Source organism: Epinephelus fuscoguttatus, linkage group LG1 (genome assembly GCF_011397635.1).
Source record: "Epinephelus fuscoguttatus linkage group LG1, E.fuscoguttatus.final_Chr_v1".
NCBI classification, from domain to species: Eukaryota; Metazoa; Chordata; class Actinopteri; order Perciformes; family Serranidae; genus Epinephelus; species Epinephelus fuscoguttatus.
Genome location: NC_064752.1, coordinates 6122842 through 6135398, shown reverse-complemented (window position 1 = coordinate 6135398; position 12557 = coordinate 6122842). Strand labels below are relative to the sequence as shown.

At 41.4% G+C, this 12557-nt stretch overlaps 1 protein-coding gene across 1 annotated transcript in view; it reads left to right on the top strand.

Moving 5' to 3' along the window:
• The first annotated feature begins 242 nt into the window (after window positions 1-242).
• pmepa1 (prostate transmembrane protein, androgen induced 1) overlaps window positions 243-12557 on the top strand; it is a 47818-nt gene continuing 35503 nt past the window's right edge. The window contains exon 1 of the mRNA XM_049590177.1: window positions 243-809. Coding sequence (XP_049446134.1) covers window positions 713-809 — 97 coding nt within the window. The 5' untranslated portion in view covers window positions 243-712. The remainder of the gene's footprint in view (window positions 810-12557) is intronic.

The window sequence follows — 12557 nt, the reverse complement described above, 5'->3', positions numbered from 1 at the left end:
GACTGCAGTAGTCCTCTGGAACAAATGTGTAATTTTGGGGCTAAATAAATAAAACTGACTGGACTTGTCATCGCCTTTGTTTTTCTTTTATCCCTCTGTGTGTGTGGCAGGATTGTGATGTGCCAAAAGAGCAAGTGGAAATTGGAAATGAGAGACAGACACAGGCAGACAGTGTCACCGATTGAGAAAGGGGGGAGGAGGAGAGACAGGGAGAGTCACTGAGAAATCCCTGGAGACAGACAGCCACAGAGAGAGAGACAGAGACACAGAGAGACACAGACAGGACCAGACAGACGTCCGTTAGCAGTTTAGTCGCCGGTCACTCGGCTGAGAACACGGAACCGTTCAACACGACCCTCAACGGACATTTAAACTAGTTAGCGCTGAGCTACACGTCCAGCAAAACTACATTTAACGGCGGTACCGACACTTGCACGGTACGCCGAGAGATAAATAAATAGATTTCGGAGGAAGAGGAGGAGAAACCAGAGAGAGGAGGAGGAGAGAACCGAGACAGGAGGAGGACGGACGGACCGGAGGGGAAGGAGAGGAGGCTGGAGAGAAAAGAGAAAAGGGAGGATTTTTTGGGGGGAGTTTGGTGTGTCCTTTTTTCGCTCTCCTCTCCTTCTTCTTCTTTCTCTTCTATCTCAGCCTTTTCCTCCCCTCGTCGTCCTCTCCTGGAGCATTAATGTGTCATTTTAGGAGGCTTTAAATGTTGAACTTGATGGGTGTTTTAAACGCCACCGCCGCCAATGTCTCCTGTACTTGTAACTGCAAGCGCTACACCTCCCTCCAGAGCATGGAAATCAGTGAGTAACTTACATTTTCATGACTTTTCTGTGTCTCTTAATCACTGACTGCTACTTTGGTTGTGTCTGTGCATCGGGACTGTGAAGCTACACACTCCGGGTTGTGTATTAATAAGTCAAAGCAGCTAGTTTTTGTGTTACACCTCCTTGTAAGTACAAAAAGGGGATAAAACTGGCTTCATTTTACAGTTTGTGGAGAGCTAGCAGTCTGTTTGTCATGTGTGATATTGAGTCGTGTCTCAGTGACATGTATGTCTTTTTACCTCACTAATGTTGAATCAATCTAATTTTAGTTATAACACGTAAGTTGAGTTTCTGATAACCGCTTGAACGAAACTGTATGGTAGCCAGAGTTAGCTTAAACCGCTAGCTTAATTAAAAGCCGTTAATGCTCCGTGAACCTTTAACCCGTCTGTGATTGATAACTCTTGATTTTGAACTTGAACCAAAACCGCAAGCTTCCCATCTCTTTCCTCAAAGCCGAGCTCGATAAAGCTAATGTTTTGTGAGATTTATAGTGTTTTCAGGCTTTTTAAAAGCTGTTTTGTTCGCCGTGGAGGTGAAGTTTGACAGATTGAGTGATTTTTCGGTGGGGTTCCGGAGCCGTTGGCGTTGTGTCTGCCGCTTTTGATCTTAACTGGCTTCATTTGGGGAAAACCTGCCCTCTCTCTGGGGTTTTTAGCGGTTAAATATAACCGTAAGTGTGTTTAAACTGCCAGGAAGTTGCCGTTGGGGACACTGAGAGCTGTACATGGCAGGAAAAGGTGGGTTTGTTCGGTGGGAAAAGGGGGGAGCTGGAAGTTTTGTCGCCGCTTCGTCATTCGAGCAAAGCCAGACGTCTGTCTAGCCGTCTGCCCCTGCGCGCGCGCGTATGGGGTGCGCGTGCGTGTTCATGTGTGTGGTCGTATCCGGGAAATCCCTGTGTTTGTGTGTGTGTGTTTATATATGAGTGTGTATCTTTGTGTTGCTGTTTGGTGAAGCAAGGCACTAAAGCCATCCCGGGTTTGGGGTTCTACTCCCAGGCTGTTCATTTATACAGCCGTAATAATGAAAGGTCATTCAGATGAAAGCTCTGTGTGTGTGTGTGTGTGTGTGTGTGTGTGTGTGTGTGTGTCCAGCTGAGGTCACTAGCAGGGCTGACTCAGAGCTGAAAGCAGGCAGGATTCAACTGTTTGGACCAGACGATGCATGTTATGTCAGAAAATGGTCGACATAAGTATTGTCCCAGTTTCCCAGTCTGCCCAGTTCGAGGCACTGAATTCAAATGTGTTGTTTGTCGGAGCAGCAGTCCCAAACCCAAAGACACTCAGTTTAGACTCATGTAAGACAAAGAAAAACAGCAAATTTTCACACTGGAGAAGCTCAAAATTGACTCAAAATTAGGATTCTTGCAGATTTTTGACCAAAAAAAGTGTTTCAGGTCAAATTTGTAAAGGTAGAAGTATCAGAAAAAGAGTAGAAGATCTAAACAATTAGTGGATATACAGAAAAAGAATCGGCATGAGCAGTTGTTTCTTTTATTTTAAACAAAAGTGCCAAATCTTCTTAATTTCTAGCATCTCAATTGTGAGCATTTTATTTTGTATTTTATTTTGTCACATGTGATAATGACCGAAAGATACCAGACTAAACTGCAGCTGACAGTTAATTAACGTTAATTAATTAATTAATTAACAATTAATGTGGCTGATATTTTGGGCAATAACATGCCAGACAAAAGTGAAAATAACAATTTCTCACAATTTTCTGAAGCCCAATGTAGCATTCTTAAATGTCTTGTTTTGTGCAAACAACAGTCCAAAACGGTTAGCAATATACCGGTTTTGAGGTATACCGTGTTATAATGCATAAAAAAATGCAACTTTATTTTTGTTATTTTCAAAGGGGAAACCTTTTACACATACTTCTATTAGTAATAAAATATCTGTTCAGCCTAATGACAGTATAAATTCTGTTAAAGCGTAAAACCATGATATTTTCTGAGATGATTATCGCATTGTGAAAATCTCATATCTTCCGACTCATCAATTAATCCACTTTCTGCAGCTCTAAACTGAAAATGTTTAGGTTTTAGAGTGTTCCTCAGACAAAACAAGCATTTTATAAACCAATAATAATCAGTTTATCCAGATAATAATAAAGATATTATCAATATAAACTTAAAGCAGGCATTCAGTCTCACAAAACAAGACTACTTTCTTTGAGTTCAATTCACACGACATGATTCAAGACAGGAAACCACGCAGATTTGAACTCAGCGTGGCCACATATCAACCAACCACCGACTTAAAAGGAGTGTTAAAATGACGACGTGACGTGCCGCCGCTTGAAAAACAGTTTGTTACAGACTTTAAAAAGAAGTGTGATTCAGTGACTCTGTGACCTTTCTTTCCCACCTAAGATTTATTTAGAAACTGATTTTCTTGGATGGATGGGGACATATTTTGACAGGCTTATTATGATTTTCCAGTTTTAGATTTGGAAGAAAAGATCGTTGAGAACACAGTGAGTAATGTGCTCCTCTAATCGTGTGTGGGAAGGGTTCACGCCGGTGTCATCCGTCATGTACTCACCATGCAGCCTACTTGAAATGACATTTGTCCTGTGCAGATGCTTACTGAGTCGGAGTAAGAGATGTAACAGTAACAGCAGTTTTGTAGGGGTATTAGTAGATTAGAAGTGGCAGTGTTACTTTAAACGGATAGTGTGGATCTTTTGAAGTTGGGTTGTTTGAGGTACCGACACTGAGGCTAGGTGATGTACTGCTGTGGACGGGGTCAGCAACAAAACACATTTTAGCCACCTATAAAAATCAAAATCAGTTTAAGGTTACAGTAAATTTTGGGTGTTTTCCCTGCTTTGTCTGCTGATGGGGAACTGAAACCTTGCGCTCTTGAGAGCCAGACTCCATTGAGAAAAACACAAATTTAACATTGCTGAACACATGAGCTTCTGGTCTACCGCTGCTTTGATCACTAAGTTTCTTTGTGTGATTGTGTGACTCTGGTGTTTTGAAGGGTTAGCTCGGATTCAAAAGTCACACAATAACACAAACAAACTGATCGAGGCAGCGATAGACGAGCTACAACCTTGTTCAGTGAGCTTAAATTACCGCTTTTCTCTATGGAGTCTTGTGGCGTTTTGCTGCAGCTTCTGCCCACAGCAGTACATCGCTCAGCTTCCGTGTCTTGCTTACAAAATCTGAACTACCCCTTAAAGTTAGTACAATTGCAGTATCACTACTAGTGTTAGTGGAAGTAATAGCAATATATTGCATGACCACAAGTATGTGGACACCCAAACATTACACCCATATGTGATGGTTGAACACCAAAGGCATTAACCTGCTGCTCCAAACAGCCTCCACCCTTCTTGTTTTTGGTTGTAATCAGCTTTTCAGCTCATCATAAAGGGCTCAGTGTGAATCAGTTCCTTCACACCAGACTGGCAAAACAGCGCATTTATGGAAGGGAAATACATATGGAGGTATTGTCATGTTGAAACAGGAAACTGTTCCTGCCAAGAAAGCTCGAAGCACATTATTGTCTGAAAAATAGTACATCATTAAGATTTCCCATCAGTGGATACGAGGTGGCCAAATGCACATTAAAGTATGTCCACATAAATCTGAGCAGTTGTAACGTTAATAGGTTTAGCAATAGTAATAGCAATCAATCAGTGTAATGCAGATGATCGCCCAAACTTGTAGCAGAAAGGCAAAATAAGAATGCAGGCAGACAAACACACAATTCCTCTGTCTGAGAGCAGACATGATGTTTAGTCTGGAAGGCAGAGGGAGGGAAACAGATAAACCAAAGGAGCAGAGACAGAGGACTGCAGAGACGGCAGGGAGAGAAGGGAGTGAGAAGAATATGTCAAAACTTTAGAAACAAGGAACAAGGTGTCAGCAGAAGAGAAACCGAAATAATCGAAAAGAGATGGAGAGACATTTTGGTGAAGTGAGAACTGTGTAGGAGTTGATACAAACCTGGTATGGAGGCTGAAGCTAATGATGCACCAGTCTTTATTTTCGAAAACAAGGTTATGTTTAAGATGTTTCAGCTGCACTGGACTTTATGCAGTGGAGTGTGACAGGAAAGATGAAAGACACAGTGGAGGAAAGTATAACACAGGATAATCCACGTTATACACTTGAGATGTAGTGATCAAAGGACGATGTCGACATGATAGAAAAAAAACAGGGTTTCCCTGCGACTTTACTTCAGAATATGTTAAAAATAGACCAGTATCTGGGAAAGAAGCTCTCAGCTTATAACAGACATCTGATGTGAGACTGAATGTGAGACCTGATTAACAACAGAACTGAAGACACAAAGCTGTGAACAATGAGAATTACTTATGATGAGCATTTCTAATCTAGGTATCCAAAGAAAAATAGTGATCTACAGCTGCTTTGTTGCAAATATGTCATTTAGATAAAACATAACAGCAACTCAGCTACCTGGTTTTTGGAAAAGGATAGTTACATATTTAATTACAATTTGCAGGAAAGCTCAATCAGTCTTCTTTCAGCATTGGCAGTATAAAAACAAAATCAGGGAGTGTAGCAAAATGCCGCCTACCTACTTTGTTCATACAGAATGTGCCTTTTTCGGGGCAATGGGGGGCGTGAGCAAGTAACAAAATGTGTAGCTCAGCGTGTGACGTAAACAGTGATGTGGGAGGGAAGCCGCGGCTGGTCAGTCCTTTAGCGATTCTCTCATAAGTCGGCCCATCCTTCACCGTCCCCGTCATCTGACAGTTAATGGCCTCTTCGTTTGCGAGGACAAGGAGGGTGCACAATTCCTTGTCTCCCCAGTTGCTCATCTTTACAGTGTCTATCAGGTTTGTGTTTCCCTCTTGCTACTAGCTGCTTATTTCTGCTATCAGCTGTTTCCTGTTAGTCCACTGCCAGTGGGTCACACGTGCTGCGTCATCAACAGCTCCTCCCACAAGTCATCAACAGCCCCTCCCATGGCGGAAGGGCGCCACGTTCTTTTTAAACCAAAAAGGTTCTGCCAATATGTCTACCCTACGAGGCGGAAAATTGGGCACCTTGGATCAATTCGGCAATCGGGCTCTGTGTGTCTGAACGCTCACAGCTTGCCGGCGAAATGGCCCAACATTTCTCGCAAATCTGGCAGTGTAAAAGGGGCTACTGTTTGTCTGAATGTACCTGTATTCACCCTCTGTCTGAAACGCTCCATTTAGTGCTTGTCTCTTTAAGCCCAGTTTGCTCTAATTGGTCAGTGTTTCTGGGTCTTGTGCATCGGCCAGCAACCATCTTTTGTTCTGCAAAGTAAAATGACTGTTTTTGTCAATGGAGTCTGGTGGTTTTAAGATAGCGGCTTCAGTTCCCAGTTGGAAAAAGCTGTCTAGTGCCAGGGTGAAGCGTTAAAAATATTGGAAAACATAGTGTACGCTAAGCCGGATTTGCTTAGCGACACTTAATTTTATGTATGTGATGCAGAGGTTTACTCCCCAAAAGTTACTGTAAGCAAACATTGTGATTTGGTCTATATTGTGACATCACAACTTCACAGAAGTCCTGACAGCAGTTTCTGAATATGGACTGTATTCATTTCTCTGTGGATCAAGCATTTTGATGCTTTCACAGTATTTCTATAGCACCTAAACCTGCTGTATAGTGTCAAAGACATGAAATCTGACTTTCTGCAGAATGGGACCTTTGATATTATCGTGAAAAGGAAGCTCAATTTAACCTGTCGTCCCATGCACCTGCAACAGCTGGATTTATAAATACTTTGAAGTCTCCTAGTTTAGATAAATGCAGACTTCCCAGACTTGTGAAGGAGATGCAGAGACCCTGACTCACTTCAAACTACCACTCATCTGTCTCTCATCTGGATCTGTGAAGTTGTAATTGCAGGGTTACATATACCTGTTCCACCCTCCGACATATAAAAGCGCACACACACATTATGCAAAAACACATCTGTTCTGAGCAGCAGACATTGCTAGTCAAAGCACATGACATCAGCATTACTCACAGGCTGGCCGTGTGTGTGTGTGTGTGTGTGTGTGTGTGTGTGTGTGTGTGTGTGTGTGTGTGTATGCGGTGAAGTCATCGCTTGTATCAGTTCTGAAGAATCATTTCCTACCAGCAGCTTGGTTTCCCTGTACATTTGTTACTACATGTCTGGCAGTCTTGACACCGACACCTCCACAGTCTGTCTCGATCGCCAACATAAATGTTGTCTGAGTGTGTGTGTGTGTGGGTGTGAGTTCAGCTGGAGGGTAGTGGTATTTATTTTGATTATTGAATTCGAGGAAAGAGTCAGAGTGTTCCTGAAATGAACAGGAGGTGACTGCAGCGTCTGGCACAGGGAAGACATGCTGTGACTGTGCGTCTGCTGTGGTTAGCACACACTCCTGTTAACTGTTTAGTCACAAGTTTGATCCCTAACACACTGAACCCTCTAACTAACACTTCTTGACTTATGGAGGTCTTATTTTTAGGTTGCTCATCGAATATTGATACCTCAAAATACATATTTTTTCCTCTTACCTGAAGTGCTGTGTGTTAATAGAGATCGTTCAGGCATGAGTTGCCAAATGTTGGAGATATTGGCCATAGAGATGTCTCCCTTATCTCCAATGTAATGGAACTATGTGGCACTCGGCTTGTGGTGTTCAGAGGGAAGCGTCTGCTACTGCTAGCCTCACCTGAGCTAGCTAAGGTTAAAGCTCAGCCGAGGAGGACTCTATTATTATTTACATCTCGCAAAAGCCTCTCGTCCATGAGTAGATGCACACTTCCTTCTGCACGATGATACAGTTGAAGGGTGTAGTTTGGTAGAAAGAAAATAGTTCCTATGTAAAACTGCTCACAACAAGGTCTGCGGATTATCGTGAGTAACTGGGTCATGATTTCTTGGAAGACACGTATATTTTTTGGGCGCTTTTAGCACCACAGGCCGAGCGCCATCTAGTGCCATTATATTGGAAAGAAGTCAGACATCTCAACGGCCGATATCTCCAACACTCGGCAACTCACACCAGAACAATCTGTACTGATAAATACAGCACTAGAAGTAGGAGAAAAATACATATTTTTGATTTTGGGATGAACTGTCCTTTAAAGTTAAATGTAAAAGATTTATCTGAGATGTAGTTCTGGGCAGAAACAATTAACAGCACGTAGAAACACCCTGAAAATGAGGATATTAACAAGATATTAAATAGAGTGGTGCAGTCTTTGGCTGAGCACAGACGCCGGCTTGCAGAGAGCGCTCAACAGCCAAGTTTCACTGAGGCCTTTTGGCAGGTGACACAGGGCATTAATGTTAATTAATTACAGCTAGAGAAACACCAGCAAGTCAGGCTGGCTAAAAATGAGAGGCTTGCTTACCTGAGTGTTTTGCACACTGGGAACAAAAGAGAACAAGGATAGACAAAAGATGTGTTTGCCTGTGAGCCTAAGGAACCAAGTGGAAACAGCTGCGCTGTAGTTTGAGTCGTGGTTTCATTTGGAAGTTTGGTTACTGCGTCCACATCATCCGCTCAAACTTTACATTAATATGTGTACAACAGCAGCAGCAGTCAACAATGTTACTGTATTTTTAGCGTGAACAAAAGTCACTCTCACATCTTTGTGACTGTCATGTGTCATTCTGTCACTGTCATGTGTCACAAACATCACTCTCCACATCCTGTTCAGGCGGCACCTCCCGTGTGACACAGTGATGATGTTTACTAATCAGTGTAAAAATAAGAACAGTGTTTTTTCTTCATCCAGTTCCACTTTTGACAGCGTAACTGTGGTGCAAAGCTACATCCCGAGGCAACTTGCGTTCAGCTCCATCTTTGATCGCTCAAACTGTAATAGCCGTACCAGAAGCAACTTTTACACCATTTAAATGTGCCGTCACTGTGGCTTAGCTGCAGCAGTGTGAGTGAGCCAGGAGACACAAAAATGGAAAGAAAGACAAAGAGTTGAGAAGACACATAAGTTCAGGCTCACACTGTAATTGAACAGCGTTAGTGTTCATTATTGTTACCATTGGTTTAATGTTTAAAACAAAAAAGTAGAAAAAGCAAAAGTAGCAATACCTCAACGTAAAAATACTCAGGTAAAAGTTAAAGTTCTGCATTCCAAATCGCACTTAAGTACAAAAGTATTATAGCATCAAAATATACTTAAAGGTATACCTTGTAGGATTGTCAGTGACTGTTGTAAACACGCTCACAAGTAAAAGAAAAAGCCAACCTCAGATTCAGTCATGTTTTAGCCTCGCGGTATTTGCATTCTTTGGGCGCTGGGTCTCTGGGATGCCTGCTGCTTATGGTGTGGCACCTGGTCGCTACCTTTTTGTAAAGCTCCTGCCTCACCTACACGCTGTGGCGGTACATGCCGACATCACAAGCACAGAATCTAAGAAGAAAATAAGAAAATCCAGGCAGTCTGTGCAGATAAATACTGCAGAGAGCGTGTCATAAATGATGATTACCTCTGTATGAGTCAACACCAAATCCTGCGTAGTTCAGAAAATAAAAGTACACATTATGCAGAATCGCCCGTTCAAAGTCATGTTAGTTATATTATAATTATTGAGGCATATATTTTGACATCACTTTAATGTTGTAGCTTGTAAAGCTGGGGGTGATTTATGTACTGTTAATTAGATTAACTTTTAATCATCATCTTTTAATCATCATTTACTTGCTCACTTGTGATATTTACTCAGAAAATATTTTAAAAGAAGTCTAGACTGTTAAAACTTGTACTGGGCCAACCTTGTGATAATTACATTTTTTCTTGATTAGCATACACAAAAGATGTCAGAGGCAAAATCTGATGGGGTTAATGTCTTAACAAAATGTTATATATTTATTAAATTCACAGTAGTCGTATTGAGTAACCATTTTATTTTCTAAACTTGGTAAGAATTCACCTAATGCTCATCAAAATACTCCATAATTCTTATATAGTTTTGATTTAGAAGGGCGACAGAGTTGACCTGTTCTGGTTGAGACAGACCTGATAGCAATATTATTTAATGAATTTATCAGAAAATTGGAAGCTTAATAGAACTTGAGCAGGATTCCCGCCTTTTTGGAAACCAGAAAGTGAGACAGGAGTCCGCAGGATTTAGCTAACTCCTTTTAAATCTGATTTAATTATGTTTTTGTTGAAATTGAGGGACTTGACAAAAATCTGGGACACGTCTTTGAAGGGCCAACACTTCCATATTAAATATGCTTTAAAACAAATACATTTGTGACACCGGTATTATCAGTAGGTACTGTTAGATTAGATTTTGAAGGCTTTTAACATGTTTTTTTTATTGTTTGATGTCATGTTTTACCCCAGAAACGGACTTAGTATGTTGGTAAGTTATCATGTTAACTGTTTTGTTTTTGGTGGACATGATTCGTCTCAGTTCTCAAAACTGGATGAGTTGATGTACATTTTGCATTAATAACCCGAATCTGCAAAGTAACTGGAGTTACCGAATAAGTTACATGGAGTACGCCAGAAAAGTATTTGCTTTTAAATGTAGTGGAACAGAAGTATGAAGTGGCACAAAATGTGAAATACCTCAGAAAGTGCTTGTGTCATTACATTCCATCACTGGGCTTCAGGGAGAGACGTTTCAACAGATCCATGTGGGAACTGAGCGCTCCAAAAAACAAAAAGTGAAAAGAAGTTCAGCTCTGTCATATTTTTCAAACATGGCCAACAGTTATTAGGCACTGTTTGTGTTTCTTGTCTCTGTCTTTTACTTCTCATTGATTGGTTTTCTTTCCTTTCTTCTGTCTGTCTCTCGTTCTGTGTCTTTTTCTCTCTCACTCAGTGAATCATGGAAATTAAATGATTGAGTCTGTTCTGGCTGGCCTCCTAGACTTATTATGTAAACCTCTCTGTCTGGCTGTCTCCGCGTGTGTGTGTGAGTGTGTGTCAGCGTGCACATGTGTTATTCGGCACTTGTCTATTAATTTCCTGTCTGTGTGACTTTGTGCCTACGTGTGTGTGTGATGTTGTAAAAAGAGGATTTTTTAGAATTATATAAAAAATTCTGTTCTACATTTGCCTTTTCTTGCGGTAAAACAGAGCTGCAGATATGAAGTGTGTTCACAGAAGCCTGTGTGGATCAAACTCTGCCTTTTGTGTTTTGTTTTTGTTCTATGATTGACAGCTGGCATCGTCCCAGAGCCAGAATCGCTTTAATCCTCGTGTACGATAAACAGACAGTAATTTGTCTCGGAAGAAATTATTTATCCACCAAAAGTCGACTCAGCTGCCTTCTCTTTGTTCCCCTGTTTCATGTACCACATGACACTGGGAGCTGCCCAGTTCAGCCACAGCCTCAGTGGAGCACATCAATAGAAGCTGTTGATGCAGGGAGGAACATTTGCAGAGGAGTGTCCCTGTCCAGTTTTTTGGGTCCTGGTGAAAACTTTGCTGCTCTTCTGTCCCCATTTATCTCCCCCTTAATACAACTACAACTCCCAGGGTGCATTTTAGCAAGAAGCATCTAACCACAGAGCTTAAATTCCACGTACGGCAGGTGGAAAAAAAATGAAATATTGACAAAACTTAAAAGACAATCTACATCTTTAATCAGTTCACTTTCAAATTCTAGGTCAACTCTGAATAAATTCAGCAACTTATGTCGACACTAGAAGACTCTGAAAAGACTTTGAAATACTTATGAAAAACAAAAGTCGACACCCTCTAACATCTAAAGACAGTGTGAGTAACACTTTATGATTTTGCCAAGACTGGGGATCTTGCAGGGTCACTATTTGCAAGACTACAACTAGATTCCTTTTGAGATTATGGGCCTGTCCCAATACCCACACTTCCCCTAGAAATACCCACTTGCACTTGGTTGTGCACATTCACGTTGAGGCTAGTGGTGTCCCAAAACAGAATTGAGGTAGTGGAAGGGGTTTCAAACACTTCACGCACATCCGACCTAGACTCCAAAGGAGCCCCGACCCACACTTACAACGAAGTGGAAGATGAAATTTCCCAGAACACCTTGCGAAGTCAGCAACTTTGTCAAGTTTTGGAAAACAATTTGTTACTGTACGATAGGAATGTAGGCTATACAAACAACAGATGATTGGGCTAGCGTAATCAACTTACCCGAACAAAATTGATCAGAACTAGAAGACGTCGTAGGCACCTCGTGTTTTCATCATTTCTTCTCCGTTGATTCATCAGATGGAGAGGAATAAAGATAGCACACGCCACAACACAAGCGGTGGAGCCGACATTTTTAAACCTCAATGACTACCAGTAGCAGTATGCCTTCACGTCAGCCGTGCCGATTTGCATGAAGTGGTGTCCCATTTCTTTGGGAAAGGTCTCCACCCTAATATTTCTCACCTCCCTCATCAAGGGTTACCTCACAGACGAGGGCACTCAATACCAAGTGGAAGATTTAAGGGGTAGAAATGGGACAGGCCCAAAATGTTCCCGTTGGAAAATATTACGCCAAACTTCCTTTAAGAAATGTGACATATTAACAATTCCTTACGTGTCTTTAAATCAGATAACCCCAGAAACACAAGATGAAAAGTGTTATATGTTGGCAGTATTTTCATCAATTCGGCATCTATATTATCTATAAACATAAACTCTATTTATGTACAAACTTAACATTTTGGATATTGTTGCCTCAACACTCTATCAGCCTCTGTTGGTTAGCTGCCCTATTTTAGTGGGAGGAGACCATGGAAATGAGAGACAAACTGTTTAAATAAATTAAGATTTCT